The sequence below is a fragment of the Somniosus microcephalus genome, chromosome 6 (assembly GCF_052327205.1).
Source record: "Somniosus microcephalus isolate GS21.2 chromosome 6, FLI_Smic_1.0, whole genome shotgun sequence".
Lineage (NCBI taxonomy): Eukaryota > Metazoa > Chordata > Chondrichthyes > Squaliformes > Somniosidae > Somniosus > Somniosus microcephalus.
Window position 1 is genome coordinate 38,835,406 of NC_140992.1, and position 19,036 is coordinate 38,854,441.

The following is a 19,036-nucleotide window of genomic DNA, read 5'->3' on the forward strand; positions in this document are numbered from 1 at the left end:
CCTTGGAGTGATTTAATCTGTCACACTGATTTAATGTTCTATTTCCATCTCAAAATATATTTATGAATATATCTTACATAGCATATATAAGAAAAAATAAATGAAAAATAAATGCAACTCACTGTAACAGCTGTACAGACAGTGGAGATAATTTTCACCTTTACCACGTGGGCGATAAACCCGCGGAGCAGATTGCACAGCAGCTTTTCAAGAATTTCAGTGGAAATGAAAAGCAGGCGGGTTCATAACAGGCAATCAATCCACTCCGCCAGTTTACCGCCCATGTGGTGAAGGTGAAAATTACCCTCCGTTTTTAGTTAACATTCTGGAAAAAGTTCCCATGGATTGGAGGGTAGCTAATGTTACCCCACTATTTAAAAATGGTGGTAGAGAAAAAAACGGGGAATTATAGACCGGTAAGCCTGACATCGGTAGTGGGGAAAATGCTAGAGTCCATTATAAAAGATGTAATAGCAGAGCACTTGGAAAACAGTGACAGGATCGGACAAAGTCAACATGGATTTACAAAAGGTAAATCATGCATGACTAATCTACTGGAATTTTTTGAGGATGTAACTGATAGAATAGATAAGGGAGAACCAGTGGATGGTGGTGCATTTGGGCTTTCGATAAGGTCCCACATAAGAGATTAGCGTGTAAAGTTAAAGCACATGGGATTGGGGGTAAGGTACTGTCTTGGATAGAGAACTGGTTGGCAGACAGGAAGCAAAGAGTTGGAATAAATGGGTCTTTTTCCGAGTGGCAGGCAGTGACTAGAGGGGTACCGCAGGGATCGGTGCTAGGACCCCAGCTGTTCACAATATTTCTAAATGATCTAGATAAGGGAACTAGATGTAATATCTCCAAGTTTGCAGACGACACAAAGCTGGGTGGGCGTGTGTGCTGTGAGGAGGATGCAGAGAAACTCCAGTACGATTTGGACAGGTTGGGTGGCAAATGCAGTATAATGTGGATAAATGCGAGGTTATCCACTTCGGTGGCAAAAACAGGAAGACATTATTATCTGAACGGCAATAGATTGGGAAAAGGGGAAGTGCAACAAGACCTGGGTGTCCTTGTGCACCAGTCGCTGAAGGTAAGCATGCAGGTGCAGCAGGCGGTTAAGAAGGCAAATGGTATGTTGGCCTTCATAGCGAGAGGATTTGAGTACAGGAGCAATGATGCCTTGCTGCAGTTGTACAGGGCCTTGGTGAGACCGCACCTTGAGTATTGTGTGCAGTTTTGGTCGCCTTATCTGAGGAAGGATGTTCTTGCCATGGAGAGAGTGCAGCGAAGATTCACCAGACTGATTCCTGGGATGGCAGGAATTACGTATGAGGAGAGATTGGGTCGATTAGGCTTATATTCGCTAGAGTTTAGAAGAATGAGAGGGGATCTCATTGAAACTTATAAAATTCTAACAGGACTAGACAGACTAGATGCAGGAAGGATGTTCCCGATGGCGGGGGAGTCCAGAACCAGGGGTCACAGTCTAAGGATAAGGGGTAAGCCATTTAGGGCTGAGATGAGGAGGAATTTCTTCACCCAGAGAGTGGTGAACCTGTGGAATTCTCTGCCACACAGGGCAGTTGAGGCCAATTCATTAAATATATTCAAGAAGGAGTTGGATATATTTCTTAAGGCTAAAGGGATCAAGGGATATGGGGAGAAAGCAGGGACAGGGGACTGAATTTGGATGATCAGCCATGATCTCATTAAATGGCGGAGCGGGCTCAAGGGGCCGAATGGCCTACTCCTGCTCCTATCTTCTATGTTTCTGTTGGGCCAAGAAATGTAAATTTTATCCTGTTTGTTCCCTGGGCAGTTTAGCTGTTTCGGTAAAGATGAACATTTTGCTCTTCACTCCAGGACTGCTTTTCCTCCTCATCTCCGAGTTTGGATTGGTGCGGAGCATCCCAAAGCTCGGCATCATTGCTGCGTTGCAGGTACGTGAAAACTCAGGTCTACAGTTTCTCACTGAACCAGACTACCTCAATAGTTCTCTTCCCACCAATCGCAGCATCCAGTTGTTTGTTAAATGATTCTAGGGTTTTCATTTGCACTGTATATTTCATGTACACATCATTCTTTGGCTTGGTTTTTGCAGTCAGCGGCGAAGTGATGGCACTTGCCGCTAACCTTGAAGAAAGCTCCCAACAAAGATCTCATGGCATCAATATCACCTCGCCTGACATTAATTTGAATCTGACGCCAAGTCTTGGGGATCTCTAGTGTCCAGCAACAGTGATGTCATCAAGCTGGCTAAGCAGCCCATCACAATGAAGAATTCTCACAGACAGCAAACCATGAAGTAAAATGCACTGATTTTCATAGAAAACATAGAAAAATAGGAGCAGGAGTAGGCCATTTGGCCTTTCGAGCCTGTTGCTTCACTTTTTAATAATTTTACAGAGAGGGAAATAAAGATTGGGACATACACATGGGATTAAGGTAGAAGCTGAAATATAAAAAATCCATGGTTTTTTATAATTTTTTTAAATCATAATGGAAAAATTTGACATTCCCCAAATATAAAATTTGTTTTTCAGGGCCAGAATAGTTGTACATTAGTAATTATGACTCAATACACCATTAAAAACCCAGATACACATCATTCAACAAGGCTTAACTTTTTCGGGGCTTTTTAAGAGCGATATTCCAGTGTAAAAGGGGAAGTTCTCGTCAGTTCAGTGATTTCAATTGATTGCTGGCTCCGGGGTGTTCAACTGCACGCTTATGGAGGAGCCGGGAATGACTGATAGCAGCTTCTGGATTTCCACCTTTAATGGTGCATGTGCGTACTCCAGAAGTTGCTGTCAGATTAATAGAGTAATGACGGTGAACGCTGACAGTTTCGCCGTCATTACAACCACAAATTTCATGCCTTTTGTCTTTTGCTATTTTGAGCCTGTAACACTTTGTCCTACTCTTTCGGTTTAGTTTGAAGTAATATTCTTAATTTACTTTTTCCATACTGTTGATTATTTTGCATATCTCAATAAGTTCACCTCTTAAGACTGAAAAGCCCACTTTTCTCTAGTCTCTCCTCTGATGCGAAGGATAATAGGTATCACTGAATGTCCTGAATGTCTTCCTTGAGTGCTGTTCACCAGAACTGGATATAATACTCAAAGTGTGCTCTGACCAGAATACTATACAGTTTGAACACGACTTCCCCTGACTCCGAACCACTTGGTTATTCTCAATTTATATTTGGTCCCTAATTAAATTAACTTTCCCGTTTTCACCATACCCTTTATATCTCTTCTTAGAGCAAATATTAATTCATGTCTGTATTTCTTCATATTCTGACCGAGCGCTCTGTAACATCCTCCTAATGGTAGCTTTATTACAATCATGTAATACTCATTTCTGCACCATTTCTACTTGGAAACTTGCAGAATATCTCAACAGTGCTATTTACTAATACAAACCTCGCTGTTAAATGCTAGTAAACAGAAGCCATCATTAATTTTATTTAGTCATGTTCATATGGAAGCTGGTTTATTATCAACCAGTATCTCAATCCGCTTTATTTATGGCTGAAGGATATTGTTCTTGGCAACGATTAGATCAGTTGCTCCTGCTGAATTACTACAACAGCAGCTCTCAAATCAAAAGTGCCTTGTTTTCTGCCCCACCCACCCCACTTCAGACCTTTGCCTTGCCTTCACACTCTGGGATAAATTGTCCGTTTTCCGCCCAGACATAAAACTGACGTTGCAGGTCAGCCACCCTTTATAGAAACCGCCCAATTTTTATTTCCATTGAAATCACGCCGTGCCAGTTTTATGCCCGGACGGCAAGTTGAAAATCTACGTCTCCGTTTTTGTGCCCCTACTTTGTTATTCTTGAGGTTGCATGGGGTCAAAACATTAGATCTGTATGAGGAGGGCTTCCTAGAAATAGATTACTTTTCATCTCCACACATCTTTTCATTATTTAAATTGGCTTCCTGTTATTTGATTTGCTGCCAGTGACTTGCTGAACAGGAGTGCTCGGAGTAATTGCTTTGTCTTATTACAGCCATTGTTTAATTTGCGTGAATATTTGATTACATTGGGTAAGAAGTTAATGAAAGTTTGGTTGCTGTCAGTAGTTTTTTTTTAAGATCAAACAACATTAATCTACAAACTAAATAAATGATGGTTATATATTTTAGATATAATTAATCGCTCTCTGTCTTCAGAAAATAACCTAATTAGCCACGGTTATTAGCCTTCACAGTTGCTGTCAACCACGTATATGTAGTTAGTGGCCTGCAGCAATACTCACGCTTCCACTGTCACCCAACAATATAAAGATGGCGAACTCTGCAATTCCAAGTGCCCAGGATCTGAATTTTTATGGATCCAGGAACTGCCTTTGGAAGTAGGAGAATACACACGCTTCCATCCTTTTGGGACTCTAATGGACTCGATAAAGACTAGTGGTTCACCACAAATGAAAGATTTGGACACATGCTCATAGGTCAAGGGTCTCCATCTGTGCACTGCACTCCTACCACGTAAGGGACAAAAGAAAAAGCAGACTGGTTGCATCTGTACCGTGCTTGTCTGAGAAATTCTGTTGTCATTGTCTAATTGGTGAGCAATTAGCAGGACGTCTATACTGTACTTGATATATTCCCAAAGATCAAACAATCTCTGATTCATTGTGGCAGATAAAGTCAGCTGCTTCCGGAAGCCTAGAATATCTGCTCCCAAGGGAGATTGACAGTTGTAAGGATGAAAACATAAGAAAATTTGAAACAAGGAAAGAGCATTTGGCACACCAGGCCTGTTCCTTTCAGAGATCATTCTGTAATGCATTGTACCCAACATGTTTAATATCTGAAGGAAAGGTTCTAGAAAGTTTGTCCCTGTGACCCAAAAATGACTAGAGCAAAACTCCAGAATATCTACCGAATCCATTAATCCTGCATTATGCATTGTAGACCTGCAGATACTTTTATATGACATTGCCATGTTCCCAGCAGCTCAAGAACTTTCTTGTTCCACATGCCTTTCGATTATCTCAGTCTGTAACTGCCCTTATAACTCCCTTTCACCTGAGTTTGACTGGTTTGATGAGAATCAGCCAAAAACTCAATTTCCACCTCAGCCTGTTGTACTAGACAAGTGCAGTTGTGGCTGTGCAAGGTTCATGCACTGCTACTTCAGTTTTTGTGCTCTTGGAAAATATTTTGTCAGCATTTAGTTGTTATTGTGGAAGTAACCATGCATTCACATTGGCCATTTAGAAAATGATTTTCAAGAGTGCAGAAAGTGTAGTGGTGTTTGAGTTGTTATGCATCTGTAACTTAGCCTTTGTGTGTTAACGTGTTGGAATCAAATGTTAGATTTAATTAATCCTATTCACTCTTGTGTACTTTTCAGCCAGTATGTATTCCCATTGTCCTGGTACTAACCTAAAGACCAGAAATACGATTCATTGTTTATGCTGTAATATATTATAGTATTATAATATATGCTTCAACCAATTACTTAATGGCAGAAACAAATGTGTTTAGAGTACTGCATTTCACCTATACCAGCAGGGGACAGTATTCTAAATGTATATCCTATCTTAGGAAAAATTTATATTTAAATAAATAGACCAGCTTTCAAGGCATTGAGGATCTCAAATCATTAAGAATCAACAAACTGGCCAGAGTTCTAAAGTAATGTTAGCTTTAGACCTCCAGTTTCATCTGATCTGAACTTGAAATAATTGTACATACCAATTTTTTTTAGTGTTCCATAATTTCAAATGTAATTATACATGTGTGGATTTTGATCAGAAAATTATCCCAAAAACGCATTGCTGCAGGTGCCATCTGGAACAATATATGAACAGCAATCAGGCATAGCTACTTTGCAATTCCACTCCCTATTTCTGTAACCTCTTCCAGCCCTACAACCCTCCGAGATATCTGCGCTCCTCCAATTCTGGCCTCTTGCACATCCCTGATTTTAATCACTCCACCATTAGTGTCCGTGCCTTCAGCTGCCAAGTCCCTAAGCTCTGGAATCTCTCTCAACCTCTCTACCTCTCCTCCTTTAAGATGCTCCTTAAAACCTACCTCTTTGACCAAGCTTTTGGTCACCTCCTAATATCTCCTTATGTGGCTTGGTGTCTCCTGTGAAGCGCTTTGGGATGTTTTACTATATTAAAGCCATAAATGGAAGTTGTATAACGATGAATATGAAATAAATAACTAATCTAGTTACTGTTGAATTCCCTTGTCTGTGTTTTCAACCCAGGGGGCTGGATTTTGTCGTTGGGGGCGGGAATACTGCTTGTCGGGTTTTAGACCCGCCCCCAACAACGTCCGGCCAACCCACGCTATTTTCCCTTGATTAGCCTTGTTAAGTCCACCCTGCGGGCTTAGCCGGCCAATTAAGGGAAAGCTGGTGACAGGACGTCAGCGTATGCCGTTTCATCTGTCAAAAATATTTGACAGATGAATTGCCAGCGTTTTGAGAAGCTGTCAAACACTGACAATCTCTGTTCTAAGATGAGCCCTTGTACTGAAGACTCCCCAAACCTCTTTCCTCAGCAGAAATCAGATGGCTGCTGCTTCGGAGAATGCAGCAGCCATTCTGCCATCTCTGCTGTTGAGATGAGGCACCTCCGGATCCCCAAGGGTTGAAGCCTGCAGGAAGAAACAAAGGTAAGTAAACCGTTTCTAATACTTTACACTCACCTCTCATACTTACACTTGCACCCATCACTCTCCTCCACAGCGGACTTTTTGATCCCTCTCGCCCCCGCAGACCCACTGCTCGCCTCGCTGACCCTGGCGAGGTTTGCAGCCGTCGGGAAGCCTGCACTTGCAGGGGTAAAATGGGGATAAGCCTCTTAACTGCAGGTAGTTAATTGGTTCTAATCCCCTTCCCGCCTCGAGGAGACGGGTCCCTGCACGAGTCGGGGACCCACCTCCCGGGAAGATGGCACGGATGCAGGTTGGGAGTGGGTTCAGTACCCGCTCCCAGTTTCTGCCATTTTCCCGGCAGCCCCGCCTCCATACCCGCCTCCCCAGGGCTGGCAAAATTCCTCCCAGGGAATCCAATGGTGTATAAATAGCTTGAAGATAAAAATATAGCAATTGTGAGCTACAGTTTTGCCTGTTGAGTCCAAGTCATGTTTCGTGACCTTTTATGACCATATTTATACCTCTATCCATTTATTACTTACTGACTCAAGAAGTATCCAGTCATTTACTGCATGAGTTGTCAGTGTAATATGTAGTGATAAAATATTGGTAACAGTTTGAATATAATGGTTCATATAGTAATCAACAGCACAGAGAGCAAAAGGTGGTGCATTATTGCAGTATACTCATATGCTACATTCATTTGCTCTAATAATTGTAGCACAGAAGTTGTCAATCTGTCTTTTATTCAAATCCAAGTTTTCCTCATGGGCATGTTCTCCTAAGTTCCTCCATCAAGCATCTCTTGAATGATTCCATAGTTTTTGCCTCCACTAGGCTTTAAGCTTCAGATGATTTTTATTTCTTACAAACTATCTGTACATGGGCCTGTGCAAATAAGTGTGTAATCCCTGAATGGAACGCAGTTAGATGTAATAGAAAAAACTGCCCCTTCACTATTGTGCGCTTAAGATTTTTTACACTGAGCCAAACTGCCTAATCAAGTGTGATTCATTCCTAATTAATCCAGGCTGGCCAAATTCGGAAGCTGGCTTTGTGTCGAATCAAACCATAATTATTTAAAACATTCTTGGTTTTGACCCGGACATGATTAATTAAACAGCCAATTCTCTCATACCAGCACTTTCCAGGGAACTTAGATCTGCATTCTTCCAGGTGCACGAATCAGACTGGAATTACACAGATCCGCCAACTTTCCTGCCAGGGAGATTCTTGCACACTTCAGGCTGACTCTTCGCATATATTTATTTATATAGGCATTTCTCATGGGGTTGCAACACCGGGAGTTGGATTCAGTTTTTTTTTAATTCATTGATGGGATGTGGGCGTCGCTAGCTAGGCCTGCATTTAGTGCCCATCCCTAATTGCCCTTGAGAAGATAGTGGTGAGCCGCCTTCTTGAACCGCTGCAGTCCATATGGTGTAGGTACACCCACAATGCTGTTAGGAAGGGAGTTCCAGGATTTTGGCCCAGCGACAGTGAAGGAACGACGATACAGGTCCAAGTCAGGATGGTGTGTGGCTTGGAGGGGAACTTGTAGGTGGTGATGTTCCCATGCGTCTGCTGCCCTTGTCCTTCTAAGTGGTAGAGGTCGCGGGTTTGGAAGGTGCTGTTGAAGGAGCTTTGATGAGTTGCTGCAATGCATCTTGTAGATGGTACACACTGCAGCCACAGTGCGCCGGTGGTGGAGGGAGTGAATGTTGAAGGTGGTGGATGGAGTGCCAATCAAGCGGGCTGCTTTATCCTGAATGGTGTCGAGCTTCTTGAGTGTTGTTGGAGCTGCACTCATCCAGGCAAGTGGAGAGTATTCCATCACACTCCTGACTTGTGCCTTGTAGATGGTGGAAAGGCTTTGGGGAGTCAGGAGGTGAGACACTCGCCACAGAATTCCCAGCCTCTGGCTTGCTCTTGTAGCCACAGTATTTATATGGCTGGTCCAGTTCAGTTTCTGATCAATGGTAACCCCCAGGATGTTGATAGTGGGGGATTCAGCGATGGTAATGCCATTGAATGTCAAGGGGAGATGGTTAGAGTCTCGCTTGTTGGAGATGGTCATTGCCTGGTGTAATGTTGTGTGGTGCGAATGTTTGAGGTGTGACATCTATCTATATACATTTAATTAAAGATCAGTCTTGGATATAGTGTGCATTTCTTGTACATATATCACTTATTGTTACACATTCCTTTTTCCTCACACTATTTCTGTGATACCTGTATGTCACACATAGAAATGTAACCTGTTTATTATACTTGGCTCTGATTATGTCCCTCCAGCTCAATCACTTAAGGCAGGTAGCTCTGCTTGCAACAACGTTACCCATCTTAGGGCTGTCCAAATCAGATCTTTTGCCTTTTGCAAACTCCTGTCACCTCTCCCACTACCTCGGGTGGCCATGCACTTTTCTTGCTACTCCCACCCCTGCCCAAGCACCTGTGTCTTTCCTCTATTCCTTCCCCAGGGAAAGGCCTGTAGCTACTGGGACAAAAAGGAATCATTTTTGTTTAAGTGTTAGCATGGTATCGGTTTCCTTAATTCTGTCACAATACATAAGGTGTTATAAAAACAGTTTCACGCACAGAAATCACATCCCAGCTCAATTTATACAGTTGTTAGAGATTTTAGTTAGTTTGGTCTGTGTCTGATATCTGATGCAGAAGGCCAAGCCATTAAACAAACATAGATTTACATAGAATCTATAGCACGGAAGCAGGCCATTTGGCCTAACTGGTCAATGCAGGTGTTTATATTCCACATGAGCCTCCTCTTAAAAAAGAGAATGTGTACAATGTATTAACGCTCAAAGCAGTGGAGAGGTACCACCAACGTTGCCTCCGCAAGATCCTGCAAATCCATTGGCACGATAGGCACACCAACATCAGTGTTCTTGCTCAGGCCAACATCCCCAGCATCGAAGCTTTGACCACGCTCAATCAGCTCTGATGGACGGGTCACATCGTCTGCATGCCCGATACGAGACTCCCAAAGCAAGCGCTCTATTCGGAACTCCGACATGGCAAGAGAGCCCCAGGTGGGCAGAGGAAACTCTTCAAGGACGCCCTCAAAGCCTCCTTGGAAAAAGTGTAACATCCCCACCGACCCTGGGAATCCCTGGCCCAAGACCTCACAAAGTGAAGGAGAAGCATCCGGGAGGGCGCCGAACACCTCAAGTCTCTTCGCCAGGAGCAAGCAGAAGCCAAGCGCAGGCAGCGCAAGGAGCGCACGTCAACCCAAGCACCCCACCCACCCGTCCCTTTAACCACCGTCTGCCCCACCTGTGACAAGACTGTAGGTCCCGCATTGGACTAATCAGTCACCTGTGAACTCATTTTTAATGTGGAAGCAAGTCATCCTCGGTTCCGAGGGACTGCCGAAGAGAGAGAATTTAAAGGGAGTTCAGTGTAATAATCCAATTTCAAGACATGTTCGTGAAGCTAAAATACTGCTGGATACTATTCTACAATAATCTTACTACTGAGGTTAAATCACAAATGGTGCACGTAATGGAGCACACATTCGGGACAGAGAAATACTCTGCACAAATGAGCTGCACCTGTCCTGTCCATTTTGTTGTTTGTTTTGCTTCCTTGAAGAAGCTACTTTGTGCATAGAAGGCATATAAGCTGAGAGGGGCTAGCCGCACAACCAGCTCCACTGAAACTGGATAACATCATTTTGTGAACATCGCTGGAAACCCAGGAGCAAGCACATTCCTGCCTAAGAATTTAAAACATCTGGGGGGAGAAATTCGGTTATTAGCACCTAAAGAGGCCGAGAATTGGGGCGGGCGCAGTGAACCCAGCGCCTCTTGCCATATTGAGTGGGCTTTTAGCGCCGGCGCTAAATCTTAGCGCCCGCTTGCGGGCGCAGGCAGATCATGACGTCATTTCAGTGTGCAACGCCTTTTTGGCGCCCCAGACCGGAAATTCAGTGGCGCCTCCCTCTCTTCTGACCGGTGCTAATAAGGACAGCTTCCTGGAACGTTCCCCAGTGGCTCTCGGGCTTAGGGGGGCGCTCTTTAAAGGGGACTGCACTAGTATAAAAGCAGCAGCCATTTTGGGAGCACAACTTATTTGAGATTTACAGAGTTGCAAAGTTGAACTCTGAGCCATTTCACTAGTGACCCAGCGCTGCTAGAGGACCTTCAGCCTTCATACCATCACCCTGCTGTTGGTGAGCGTTTACACCCTATTTAATTTCTGCTGACCTATTATGGGGGCTGCTTTGGAGGGGAACGTCCTGCTGCTCGACCATCTGGAAAGGGCACAGGGACGGAGGGAGAGAGGGCCAGGAATGGCCAGACGGAGGAGGGCCAACAGACGTCGCCACACCAGACCTTACGCTGCCAGGGTATTCAGGCAGCAGTTCTCTTACCTCAACATGTCGGAGGAGCAGTGTGTTAGGAGGCTGCGATTCCGAAAGGAGGTGGTGACTGAGCGGTGCCACCTGCTTCAGGAAGATCTGCAGCCGCAGATAAGGTGCAGGACCTCTCTGTCGGTGGCTGTGAAGATAACAGTGGCATTGAATTTCTATGCGACCGGCCCCTTCCAGTCAGCAACTGGGGACATTGCCAACATATCCCAGTTTGCGGTGCATAGCTGCGTCCAGCAGGTTACAGGTGCCCTGTTTAAAAGGCGGCGTCAGTACATATCCTTCAATGTGACACCGGAGAAGCAGCGTGAGCGCGCAGAGGGCTTCGCGGCAATAGCGGACTTCCCCATGGTGCAGGGCGCCATTGACTGCACGCACGTGGCTTTGTGGGCGCCTGTACAGAATCCTGAGGAGTTCCGCAACCGCAAGGGGTTCCACTCCTTGAATGTGCAGCTGGTCTGTGACCACCGGCAGCTGATCCTGGCGGTCAATGCACAGTTCCCAGGCAGCAGCCACGACGCTTTCATCCTGCGCCAGACTTCAGTCGCTGACCTTTTCGAGGCCCCGGCTCACCCAGAAGGCTGGCTTCTCGGCGACAAGGGCTATCCACTGTGCCCATGGCTGATGACCCCGCTCCGGACGCCCAGCACCCCGCAGAAGAGCACTACAACGTCAGCCATCAGGCGACGAGGAACATTGTGGAGCACACAATCGGCGTGCTGAAGCAGCGGTTCCGCTGTTTGGACCATTCGGGAGGAGCCTTGCAGTACTCACCAGAGAGAGTCTCCCACTTCGTCATTGTCTGCTGCATGCTCCATAACCTCGCCACCCTGCGCACCCAGCCAATGCCAGCAGACACTGAAGGACCAGCAGAGGAGGAGGAGGAGGAGGACCAAGACGGGAGGGTCCGAGAAACTGGAAGGGCTGTCCGTCTGAGGCTGATAAGGAGTCGGTTCTAGGCCCCTCTCACGGACTGCTTGGTGCCATTCGAAGACCAGGAATGGAACCATTCGGATAACCGAAAGCCTATGAAGGCCACACTGATTGTAAATAGCAGACATGGCCAATGACATTAAAATTTTTTGTTTATTTTGAAAACTGTGCTTCCTTCCAACATGACAAAGCAATGGCAAGAGAAAGCTTAACTAACAAACTAACACATAAGTGCCTCGCACACCCGGGAGACTATCCAAAACATGACTAACATTCAGAACAACATCCACGGCCTTGATTTCTAGAAATAGGACGTTTCTGCAGCTCCTCCTACTCTTTCCCCTTTGATGGTGATCTACTTCTTTTGCGCGAACGGCCCCTTCCCTCCCTGCAGCTCCTCCGTAATGGGACCCCAGTGGCTGCATGAAGGCTGGGGGACGCCTGCTGACTGTCCGAAAGCGCAGATGCCCCTGAGGGATGGCCTGGACGGACTCTGGGCTTGGAGGGGCCGGATGCTGACTGCTCCAAATGGGCATGGGTGGAAGCAGTCTGTCCTGCAGGTGATGGCAGCTGCAGCGGAGACGTGCCAGCGTTGGCATCAGGAATGCTGACATCCTGAGAGCGGACACCTGCTCCATGGTCGGCCGACACACTGGCACTCTGACAGGGCAGCACTGCAGCATGCGGACCAATCGGCTGGTCCACAGATTGCTGGCCTGCTGTGGTGCTGCAAGAGCCCCGGGTAATCCTGCCTGATCCATCGAGGGTGGCAGCAGTCTCTGCTTGTGTGGTCTCAATCTGCCTCTGCATGAGGCCAGCGAGAGACTGCATGGCAGCACTCAGCACTTGCGTGGCAGGTGCCAATGCTTCGGTGAAGCCCTGGACAGTCCTTTCCAGTGATGTCGCGACGCCCTGGACAGTCCTTTCCAGCGATGTGCCGACGCCCTGGGCAGTCTTTTCCAGGGCTGCCCCAAAGCCCTGGGCACTCCTTTCCTGTGCTGCCCCGAAGTCTTGCACACTCCTTGCCAGTATCTCGATGGATTCAGGCATCCTTGCAACTGCAGCCATCAGCTCAGTGTGCCTGTGTCGAGCCTGGGCGCTCATTTCTGCGAGGGAATGCACCTCTTCTGCGCTCTGTGCAGCAGTCATCGTGGCCTGACGCGCCCTCCGGGGAGACGGCTCCCGAACTTCCCTACCCCCCTTGCGCTGCTGGAGGCCGCTGGTTCCTGCAACTGGTTCCTCCTCCGAGCCATCCCCCCCCCCCCCGCTCCCTTCCAGGGAAGCACTATCCCCAGTCTGCAGATGGGCTGGCTCGCCTGAGGGTGGGACGGATGGTCCGGCTTCCTCCTGCTCGTCGCCTCCGGAGTCAGTGTCCCTGGCAGCTTGCTGGCCCAGCTCCCGAGCTGGTGATGCAGCATCTGAAAGCAGGGAGGTTGAAGAGTGGCTTTAGTGAAAGGACAGGGTGGCAGCAAGGGATGCAAGAGTGCTGCAATGCTCTGACATGGGTCCAGACTGAAAAAGCATGCTGGTGGGGGGAACAAATGGAAGGAGAGAGTTCAAAAAGGTGATGACCTTACCATCGCTGTGCACAATGGGGTCGGCAGCTCCAGTGGTGACAGGACCACTCATCCGGCCTCCAACAATCTGGTGGACTCGTTCCTCCAGGTCCGTGAGTTCCTGCAGCTGAGGAGGGCCCCCTCCAGTACGATTCTGTTCCCTCCGGTTCCTGGCCAGCTTGCCCTGCAGGAGAAAGGACGGGAAGTTCTGAAACATGCTGCCCTGAGTTGTCATCTCATGCCCCCCCCCCCCCCCCCCCCATTGTTGGTTCAGCCCTTACATTATGTCCTGAGTTGAATGTGCGTCTGCGTTCCCAGAAAGGGCCATGGGTGCTGGCTGACAGATGGCAATTGGGGCATCGCGCACCCTCTGGCCATAAAGTCAGCTGCAGATGGAGGGATGAAGAAGATTGCCAACAAGCCACTCACCCTAACGACCCGAGTGAGATCGTTGAACTTCTTCCTGCATTGCACAGGAGTTTTGGGCGCCACGCTGCTAGAGTTGACACTTTGACAAACTTCCCTCCAAGCTCTGCGGTACTCGTTCTGATGAGGCCTCCTGCCATTGTCAGGGTACAGCACTGCTCGCCGGCGCTCCACTGCGTCAACCAAAGCAACCAATGCCCTTTCGGAAAACCGCACCACTCTCTGCCTCACCCTCTCCATCTGGTCAAAGTTTGTAACGCCTCAGATTGCACAGCGCCGATTTTGAGGCCTACAGGGCGATGAGTCTGGCTGCTGGACCTAAATGACCCGCCCCTTTAAGAGCTGGCCGGCGCCAGCATGTCTCGTGGTCATCGATTATTGACAGCACCTGCGCTGCGCCCGTCCGCCCAGATATTGAGTAGCGCCGCCAAGTTAGCGCCTTAGGAGTCCCGTGCAGCGCCTGATTTAACGCCGCAATCACCTTCAGGGGTGCAGCAACCCAATATCGCTGGAGGTGGCGATAAGTTGCGCCTGGCGATAAAATTTGCGCATCGCCAATTCCAGCGCCCCGAGCGGGGCTATACCCAATTTCTCCCCCTTGATAAACAAAAACATGTTCGTCTGTCATACGCATCATGGAATGGCTCTGCCATCTGTTCCTTGTTATTAAAAATTAACTCCGCTTAAAAATTGTTCAGCTGCCTTCTCCTATCCACATCTGTAATTGTAGCGCCCAGCAAAATGTCACAACCAGCACTCAGTTATCTTGCATAAAATAGTTTTTTTAGAGAGGGACAGAAAAAAATTCTGTCCAGTGTCACAGCACAAAAACTCAAGGGATCTCAGGCATTTTATCAACAGCTTAATTCATCCCACATCAAGGCAGCATTTGACTGAGTGTGGCATCAAGGAGCCCTAGTAAAACTGAAGTCAATGCTCCACTGGCTGAAATCACACCTAGCACAAAGGAATATGGTTGAAGGTCAATCATCACAGCCCCAGGGCATCGCTGCAGGAGTTCCTCAGGGCAGTGTCCTAGGCCCATCCATCTTTAGCTGCTTCATCTATGACCTTCCCTCCAACATAAGGTCAGAAATGGGGATGTTCGCTGATGACTACACAGTGTTCAGCACCATTCATAACTCCTCAGATAATGAAGCAGTCCATGCCCGCATGCAACAAGACCTGGATGATGTTCAGGCTTGGGCTGATAAGTGGCAGGTAACATTTGCGCCACAGAAGTGCCGAACAATGACATCTCCAACAAGCGAGAGTCTAACCACCTCCCCTTGATATTCAACGGCATTACCATCGCCGAATCCCCCACCATCAACATCCTGGGGGTCACCATTGACCAGAAACTTAACTGGACCAGCCACATAAATACTGTGGCAACAAGAGCAGGTCAGAGGCTAGGTATTCTGCAGCGAGTGTCTCACCTCCTGACTCCCCAAAGCTTTTCCACCATCTACAAGGCGCAAGTAAGGAGTGTGATGGAATATTGTCCACTTGCCTGGACACATGCAGCTCCAACACTCAAAAAGCTCGACACCATCCAGGACAAAGCAGCCCGCTTGATTGGCACCCCATCCACCACCTTAAACATTCACTCCCTCCACCACCGATGTACCATGGCTGCAGTGTGTACCATCTACAAGATGCACTGCAGCAACTCGCCAAGGCTTCTTCGGCAGCACCTCCCAAATTCGTGACCTCTTCCACCTAGAAGGACAAGGACAGCAGGTGCATGGGAACACCACCACCTCCAAGTCACACACCATCCTGACTTAGAAGTATATCGCCGATCCTTCATCGTTGCTGGGTCAAAATCCTCGAACTCCCTACCTAACAGCACCGTGGAAGTACCTTCACCACACTGACTGCAGCGGTTCAAGAAGGCAGCTCACCACCACCTTCTCATGCCAGCGACGCCCACATCCCATAAATGAATTTAAAAAAAATAATGACCCCAGACGATCCATTCTCTCCAAACACCCCCCCCCCCCCCCCCACCCAAATATGTCTAGCTTCCCAATCCCTTATCTCCCTGCAGATCCAGTTGTAGGCCTGTCTGCTGGTCTCGGTGGGAACTGAAAGGAAAAGGAAGAGAGATATGCACAGAGCAAAAAACAGAGGCATAAAGTTTACTGCTGGAGTTTACTCATCTAAAACCTTGCAGCTTACCAGTACAGGACACTGACAAGCTTCCTGCTGTTTGTCCAGCCACGACCATTCTATCTGGAGCTGAGTGGGGCAAAAAATCCAAGGCCCCAGTAACATTTCTATTCCCTTCCCCCCGCCTCCCCCCAGTTGGTGTTCCTCTAATGAGTATGGCTGGGTTTGTCTATTCTCAACAGTGCCTTGTGTTACTGTATACCTGCCTGGCTCCGGTATTAGATTAACAAGTCTGCTACAGCGCTCCTCCTGAGGTCCCCACCATCACAGAAGCCAGTCTTCAACCAATTCGATTCACTCCACGTGCTATCAAGAAACGGCTGAGTGCACTGGATACAGCAAAGGCTATGGGCCCTGACAACATCCCAGCTATCGTGTTGAAGACTTGCGCTCCAGAACTAGCTGCACCTCTAGCCAAGCTGTTCCAGTACCGCTACAACACTGGCATCTATCCAACAATGTGGAAAACTGCCCAGTTATGTCCTGTCCACAAAAAGCAGGACAAATCCAATCTGGCCAATTACCACCCCATCAGTCCACTCTCAATCATCAGCAAAGTGATGGAAGGTGTCATCGACCATACTATCAAGTGGCACTTACTCACCAATAACCTGCTCAATGATGCCCAGTTTGGGTTCTGCCAGGACCACTCGGCTGCCGACCTCATTACAGCCTTGGTCCAAACATGGACAAAGGAGCTGAATTCCAGAGGAGAAGTGATAGTGACTGCCCTTGACATCAGGGCAGCATTTGACCGAGTGTGGCATGAAGGAGCCCTAGTAAAACTGAAGTCAATGGGAATCGGGGGAAATCTCTCCACTGGTTGGAGTCATACCTAGCACAAAGGAAGATGGTTGTGGCGATTGGAGGTCAATCATCACAGCCCCGGGACATCGCTGCAGGAGTTCCTCAGGGCAGTGTCCTAGGCCCAACCGTCTTCAGCTTCCATGACCTTCAATGACCTTCCCTCCAACATAAAGCCAGAAATGGGGATGTTCGCTGATGACTACACAGTGTTCAGTGCCATTCACAACTCCTCAGATAATGAAGCAGTCCATGCCCGCATACAACAAGACCTGGACGACGTTCAAGCTTGGGCTGATAAGTGGTGTGGTAAACCACTGTTACCGTTCACAACCGTTCACTATTGTTACACTGTTGTTATCACTGTTTATACTGTTGTTATCGCTACACAAGGTTACCTCTTGCCACGCACACTGCTATACCTGGGCTTCCCTCAGCTGACTCCGCCCATGGCTCCGCCTGCTTGCCCAGGTATAAAGGTGACCGCTTGGCTAGTATTCTCCCTTGTTGGAACCGATCGCCCACGAGGGTGGGCTCTGTTATTTAGCCAATAAAAACCTATAGTTACAACCTTAACTCGTCGCTTTTCATGGAATGAATTGATAGGTATATCAATTTTATTGGCTAAATTTTGAAATGGCAAACGACCAACTACAACAGCCACAGCAGCCGGCCTGGCTGCGAGCCCTCCGACCGCCGTACCTGGATCTAAACCCACAGGCAGCGAACTCAGCCCTCGACTTCGAACACTGGCTGAGCTGTTTCGAATCCTACCTGGGAGAATCCGGCGTGCCTCCGGGATCCAAACTAAGAGTTCTGACCGCCCAGGTGAGCCCTAAAGTATTTGCATTCATCCGGGACCTTGCTACATACGAGGACGCCCTCAACCTGCTAAAAGAACAGTACCGGAGCCCTGTAAATTCTATGTATGCCAGACATCTCCTAAGATCCCGCTCGCAACAGCCAGGAGAGTCTGTAGATGAATTTTTACGGGCGCTACAAACACTCGGCAGGGACTGTGACTTTAAAGCTGTAACGGCTGCAGAAAATACTGAAGGAAATATCCGCGATGCCTTCGTGAAAGGCCTTCGGTCCGACTACTCACGGCAAAGACTGCTCGAATCAAAGGACCTCGACTTGAATACAACTGCAGCCCTCGCTCGCTCCCTGGAAGTGGCCCATCGGGACCTCGAGGCGTACTCCAGGTACTGTGCTGCGCGACCCTGGGACTTGGGCCCGACTCCGGCCGCAATTCCCCTCGCACCGCCGCCCCTGGGACCCACCACGGCGTCGGTGTCCCGGAATCGATCGGGACCGCCAGTATACCGATCGGGACCCCACCCCCGGGACCCGCTGTGGCAGCGGACCTCCGCGATCGGGCCGCCAGCTGCTTCTTCTGTGGCCAGGCGAGACATCAAAGGGCGCGCTGCCCTGCAAGGAACGCGACCTGCTCCGGCTGCAAAAAGAAAGGCCACTTTGTAAACGCCCGCAGGGGGAAAGCCACAGATGCCAGCATTGCCTCATGTGAGTTGTGGGGCGGCCATCTTTGATCAAGGCCACAGACGCCAGCATTGCCTCAGGTGAGTCGTGGGGGCAGCCATCTTTGATCAAGGCCACAGACGCCAGCAGTGCCTCATGTGAGTTGTGGGGGCGGCCATCTTCTCCGCCATTTTGTCCAACTTCGTGGGGACCCGCGTCATGGGCGCCGCCATTTTGTTCGCCGCACTCGGCCGCCGTTTTGTCTCCAGACCCGACCACCGCCTCGCCTGCAGACTACAGCAGCTCGCTCAGCCATACACTGGCCTCCGTCACACTTGACCAAGCTCTCCCGCATCATCTGTCCAAGTCCATGATGGACACCGAAGTAAACGGCCACGCCACGTCCTGCCTGTTCGACAGCGGAAGCACGGAGAGTTTTATTCATCCAGACACGGTGAGCTGCTACTCCCTCACTGTCCGGCCAGCGCGCCATCGGATCTCGATGGCGGCGAAGTCCCATTCAACAGACATTAGCGGCTACTGTGTAGTGACCCTGTTGGTTAGGGGCACGGAATATAAAAATTTTAAACTTCTCGTCCTGCCCCAGCTATGCGCTGCCATCCTACTAGGGCTGGA

General features: G+C 48.4%; 1 protein-coding gene across 1 annotated transcript in view; it reads left to right on the forward strand.

Annotated features, from left to right (window-relative positions):
- Positions 1 to 19,036, forward strand: part of alg3 (ALG3 alpha-1,3- mannosyltransferase) — a 49,040-nt gene that overhangs the window by 17,660 nt on the left and 12,344 nt on the right. The window contains exon 5 of the mRNA XM_085990060.1: positions 1,826 to 1,946. Within this exon, the coding sequence (XP_085846186.1) occupies positions 1,826 to 1,946 (121 nt within the window). The remainder of the gene's footprint in view (positions 1 to 1,825; positions 1,947 to 19,036) is intronic.